Genomic DNA, 5,821 nt, shown 5'->3' with positions numbered 1-5,821 from the left:
CCATGGGAGGCCCGATCTACCACACACCTGGGGGCCAGGAGGTGGAGATTGTCGGGAGGGGGAAGAAAGCAACAGAAATCCCAGGTGCTGAGAGTGCGGTGGGGGAGGACAGAGCAGGGGGGGGGGAGGGCGGGATGTTGGGGGTCAGCAGAGGGTCAGAGCCACATACATCCTGTCCCCCCCCCCCCCCGCAGGCTGGTTGGGCACTGAAGGGTTAATGCCAGGGCCAGGGTGGGGTGGGAGGCTGGGCCAGAGCCCGGGACAGAGGCAGCGCAGACCTGTCGGAGCTGGCGTGAGTACCTGAGCCCCGTGCCTGCGAATTCCCAGACCCCTGGCGGTCCCCAGCCCAGAGCCCCCTGCGCCCCCGAGGCGATCCCGACCCTTGCCCAGCAGCCAGTCACTGCCCGAGCTGGGGGCAAATCCAGAGCCACCCCAGGGAGCTGCGGGGGCAGCCCTAGTGAGTGGAATGGGGTCACTCCTGATTTACCCTGGGGCAGCGAGAGGGGAACTGGCCCCCTGACTGCAATGACATCACTCCTGATTTACACCCGGGCAGCAGGAGGGGAATTGGCCTGTGACTGCAGTGTGGTTACAGACGCAGACTGGGAGACGCCCAGACCTCACACAGGACTCCTGCCCGCTCCCACGGGGGAGCTAAGCCCAGAGCAACTCCCAGGGCTATTCGCGAGGGCAACCTTGGGAGCGGCTCAGCCTAGATGTGCCCCCAAAGCTGAGGAGCCAGCCAGGGGCCCAGAAAAACAGCCCAGGCTGGAGAGCAGAGCAAGGGTGGCATGTGGGGGCAAAACGATCTGTTCAAATCTGGACGTCAGATCCCAGCGGGGCTGACTGGGGGTGCAGAAGGGAAAAGCGGACGGGCTCCGGCAGCTGGGCATGGAGCATGGGGAGAAGCAGTTTTCTAAAGATGCAAAACCCACCAGGTCGGTTCAGTCCCTCAGGAGCAGGAGGCCTGGCAGACAGCTGGGGGGACTAGTCCACCAAGGGTGGAGGGTTGGAGCAAACTGAGAAATTGAACAGCACCCCCACCCCAGCCAGAGGGCTCCCCCCAAGAGCTGGGAAGGAGCTCAGCTCGGAAATAGCAGCACTACTGACTGCAGAATGAAAGGGCTAGAAACTAAGACAGCAAATAGCATAATTCGGCTCCATGAAGCCCGGGTGCGCCCACAGCTGGAGCACTGCGGGCAGCGCTGGTCGCCCCGTCTCAGAAAGGATACAGAGGTTTGCAAAAGGTGCAGAAAAGGGGAACAAAAGTGCTGAGGGGGATGGCAGAGCTTCCGTGGGAGGGGAGATTCTAGCCCAGGACTGTTCAGCTGGGAGAAGAGACGGCTGCGGGGGGATGACAGAGGTCTATGAACCCTGCCTGGGGTGGAGAAGGTGACTAGGGACAAGTAACACAAAGACTAGGGGTTGCCCAACAAAGACAAAGCAAAGGATCCCTCCTTCACCCAGCACACTGGCAAGCTGGGCCCCTCGCTGGCCGGGCGTGTGGTAACGGGTTCAACGGAGCATGAGGTGAGCACCTGAAGGACGGGACCTTCGCTGGCCACTAGCCAGGATGGGCAGGACGCAGCCCCATGTGCCGGGGGTCCCTAAACCTCTCACCACCAGAAGCCGGCAGGCTCACTCCATAACTGCATCCTGGGGCGGGGGGTGGGACATTGTCAGACAGGATCCCAGGCTAGATAGACCCTGGGCTGATCCAGCAGGGCCCTTCTTAAATACCCCCATCCCGCCCCGCACACACACAGCTCAGGGACGGTGCCCAGGGGCCCATGTCCGCAGCCTGACCCTCTCCCTGCCTGAGAGCCCATGGGTGCGTTCCCCTCCAGGGCTCCCAGCTCTGATCTGGCCCCAGGGCAGGGCCTGGCTGGCTTGGTGGGACACGGGGCCTTTCCCCTCCAGGGTGCCAGCTCTGATCCGGTCCCAGGGCAGGGCCTGGCTGGCTTAATGGGACACAGGGCCTTTCCCCCCCAGGGTGCCAGCTCTGATCTGGCTCCAGGGCAGGGCTGGCTGGGTCAGGCAGAGGCAGGGCAGGGATTAGCTGTATCCCTGGGGTGGAGACATCTGCAAACCCAAACCCACAATGGGCACTAATCGGCGCCCCCTGTTGGCTGCCCTCGTGGAGCTGTTGAATGGGCCATGGAGCCTGAACTCCCAGCTCCCCATGGAGGGGTTGATGTGGAGCAGGGAAGGGGGGTGACTCAGGCTGGATGGTTCCCCCACCCCCAAGGCTGATGACCTGCTGCCATGAAAGCGACCCCTCCGGGGGCGAGGGGGGGAATGACAGGATCTGCCACACATCTGCCCCCTCCACTCTCACACCAGGAACCGGGCACCTGACACAGCTGGGCAGTGGCACAGTGCCCTGGGGGATTAAAGGTGCCAGCTCAGCTCAGGTCCAAATGTCACTGTGCCGGGCAGGGAGCACCCGGCAGGGCCTCCAAAGGTTGAATGGCACCGGCTCTGCCCAGGCACGAAGGTAGCTAGGGGGAGAGCAGAGAGCCTGGGCCTGTTGCAGAACCCCACAGAGGGCTCCCACCCCAAGCACGGGCTGTTGTCCCGGCCACAGCCACCAGCAAGGGCCCTACAGTCATTCCGGGAACAAGCCACGGAATCGGCTCAACTGTTGCTGAGATGCAGCTGGCTCTGGGGTGGGACAGCCAAGTAACAGCCTCATCCTACTCCCTGCAGCACGGTGCTCCGCTCCCTGCACCACAGCGCCTACTGAACCCTTACAGCACGATGTCCCCTAGTATCACACAGGGGCCAGCACTGATGCTGGGAGGTCTGTCTCTGTCCCAGCCTTGCCATGGCAGATGAATACTTCACCCACAAGGGGTTGCTGTTCCCATGTCTGAATTACTCCACCGCGGCGCTGAGCTATGTGGAGAATGAATTCCAGGTGCGGGATGACGACATCTTCAACGTCACCTACCCAAAGTCAGGTAGAGGAGAGCGGGGGCAAAGCGGAGTGTGTGTGTGGGGGGGGGGGGGCGGGGGGGGCGGGGGGTTCCTGACACTCACAAGAACATTAGATGGAAACACCAAACCCAGTAGCTGGAAGGTTGCAACATCATATGACCTGCTTTCCTAGATGTCAGAGCCCGGGCTCCCATACCCCCAGCGAGACAAAGCAGGCTGCTCCCTGGGGCCCAACTCGCCCACCTGGTGCTACGCTGGCTCTCTGCAGAAGCACTCTGATCACAGGCTTTCTCCAGAGCCGCCAGCAGGGCCAGGAGACCCCGACACAGGAAAACAAGACCTTTGGATTTTAGCACTGTCAATTCACCTCCGTGAATATGGTGTGGGGGCTGGGAACCAGGCTCCTGGGACCGATCCCCAGATCTGGGAAAGGGAGGCTGGTAGGTTAAAGCAGAAGCTCTGGGAGCCAGGACTCCTGGGTTCTCTCCCCAGCTCTGGGAGCGGAGAGGGACCCAGTGAGTCGAGGGACTATTTCAGGCCCATTAACCCTTTCACCCCCAGGCACTAACTGGATGCTGGAGATTCTGAGTCTGATCCATTGTGACGGGGACCCCGGCTGGGTGCGCAGCGTGCTGAACTGGGAGCGGTCGCCCTGGCTGGACAACCAGGGTGGGCTGAAGGCTGCCCTGAAATACCCCCCGCCCCGGCTGCTCTGCTCCCACCTCCCCGTGCAGCTCTTCCCCAAGTCCCTGCAGCACTCCAAGGCCAAAGTGAGAGGCGGGAGAGTGGGGGCTGTGGGTCGGGATTGAGGGGCACGGGAAGGGCTGTGCATCAGGAGGGGGGTGAATCCAGGGCTGCTGCTGGGTGTGAGTTACACCAATGTGGGCGTGGGAAAGTGCAGCCAGCGGGATGGGATGATTCCTTCTCCCTCCGGAGAGGGTGGGGAAGTGACGGCCCAGAGTGGGTGGCTAATGACTGTGTTCACTTGGCACCCGCCTCCCGCAATTGGTAGCATGACGCCCCAGCAGTGACCCCCCCCTCCCCACCTCTCCCCCAGATCATCTACACCCTGCGCTGCCCCAAGGACGTCCTGGTCTCGCTCTACCACTTCTCCAAGCTGCTGCGCCTTTTCAAGGACCCTGGCTCACTGGATTCCTTCCTCGAGGACTTCCTGAGCGGGAATGGTGAGCAGCACCCCAGGCCCGCAGGGGCCACTCTGGAGCCGGACGCCTGGGTTCCAAGCAAGTCACAAGTGCTTCGAGTTTGTGCATCCCCAGCCAGCTCTGACCAGCCCTTTGCCGAGGGCCTGGCACAGCTCAGAGCCCCCCTCCCCAAACAGCCGCAGCACAACCAGGGGTCTGCAAACACCGCTGACCTCCAGCCCCCACTCTCCTCCCAGTGGCAGGATGGAACCCGGGTGTCCCAGCTCCCAGGCCCCTGCTGTCCCCGTTACACCAGGGTGGAGGGGCCGGGTGGAGCCGGCTCTGGGGTCACCATGCCACTGTCCCCTGCACAGTGCCCTATGGCTCCTGGTTCGACCACGTCACCGGCTGGATGGGGCTGAAGGGCAACGAGAACTTCTTCCCCATCACCTACGAGGAGCTGCAGCAGGTAGGGAAACCCCGCCCTTTGGGCCACGCCCACACATAACTCCGCCCCCCTGAGGACACCCACACATAGCCCCGACCTAAGGCCTCATCCTCACATAACACCGATCCCTGTGGACACCCCTGCACATAACACCGCCCTGTGGCTATGCCCACATATAATCCTGCCCCCTGGGGCCAAGCCCACATGTGGACATGCCTGCACTTAACCCTGTGCCTGAGGCCATGCCCACATGTAGCCCCTCCCTGTGGCTATGCCCACATATAATCCCGCCCCTGGGGCCATGCCAACATGTAGCCTATGTCCCTGTGAGCTAAACCCACACTTAACCACACCCCAGGCAGCCGACATGGCTTGTGGCCAAGGCCCTCTGCCCTCAGAGGTGTCTGTTTGTCTGGACCCAATGGGGAGCAGTACCTTGCAGGTGGGGAAACTGAGGCACCCAATGACCATAATAAAGTCACCCCAGATCCCACCCTTCATGGAAGTGGGTGCCTCCCCCAGGATCCACTGGGCAGCGTGCGGAGAATCTGCCACTTCCTGGGGAAGAAGCTGAGTGAGGAGCAAGTGGCCGCTGTGGTGGAGAACGCCTCCTTCCAGGGCATGAAGGGGAACAAAATGTCCAACTTCTCCCAGTTGGACGACAAGTACATGGACCACCAGAAGGGGGAGTTCTTGAGGAAAGGTGAGTCCAGGGTGGGGGCTGCGGGCCAGGATTAAGGGGCACTGGCAGAGCTGAATGAGGCAGGACTGGGAGACCCAGGGCTGCAAGTCCGGAGTGAGGGGCATGGGCAGAGCTTGCAGGGGCAGGACTGGGGAGCAGGGGCTGTGGGTTGGGAGTGAGGGATACCCTACATCATGTCCCCTGTGGTTTGCAGGGATCTGTGGCGACTGGAGGAACCATCTCTCGGAGGCGCAGAGCCAACGATTCGACACTGTTTACCAGGAGCGGGTGCAAGGTCTGGGCATGACCTTCCCCTGGGACTGACGGCCCTGCACCCGCCACGTCTGTGCCCGCAATACACCAGCCCTGCGCCACCCACGTGCTGCTGTGCTTAGTGTGCCCTGGGAGATGCCCCCTGGGGCAGCGTCACTAGCGCATCTGCAATAGGCAGAGCCGGCTGGGGCGTGTGTCCAGCAGAGGCCAGTGCGCACACGGCAGGGCTCATCTGAGGTGTATTTAAAGAGAGCATGGCGTGGGAGTTGAGCCTCGGTGCCTCAAGGAGCAGCCTGCTCTGTGTCTCTCTAGTTTGGGTTCCTGTGCGTCAGGCCT

The 5,821-nt window shown here is 62.2% G+C and overlaps 1 protein-coding gene across 2 annotated transcripts; it reads left to right on the top strand.

The window, feature by feature from the left end:
* The first annotated feature begins 229 nt into the window (after positions 1-229).
* On the top strand, positions 230-5,536 carry LOC102934596 (sulfotransferase 2B1-like). Of its 2 annotated transcripts, none has more exons than XM_037883028.1 (7): positions 230-292; positions 2,821-2,963; positions 3,502-3,710; positions 3,998-4,124; positions 4,457-4,551; positions 5,053-5,233; positions 5,427-5,536. In XM_037883028.1, exons 2-7 carry the CDS (start codon positions 2,828-2,830, stop codon positions 5,534-5,536), a joined length of 858 nt encoding a protein of 285 aa, XP_037738956.1. In that variant the 5' UTR covers positions 230-292; positions 2,821-2,827. The 2 variants fall into 2 exon arrangements, with proteins under 2 accessions (XP_037738956.1, XP_043391333.1); XM_043535398.1 differs by having other exon boundaries at positions 245-292; positions 2,710-2,963.
* Positions 5,537-5,821: the final 285 nt, after the last annotated feature.

Source organism: Chelonia mydas, chromosome 24, assembly GCF_015237465.2.
Source record: "Chelonia mydas isolate rCheMyd1 chromosome 24, rCheMyd1.pri.v2, whole genome shotgun sequence".
NCBI lineage: Eukaryota > Metazoa > Chordata > Testudines > Cheloniidae > Chelonia > Chelonia mydas.
Note: the sequence above shows the minus strand (reverse complement) of the source record. Positions and strands in the feature narration are given on the sequence as shown.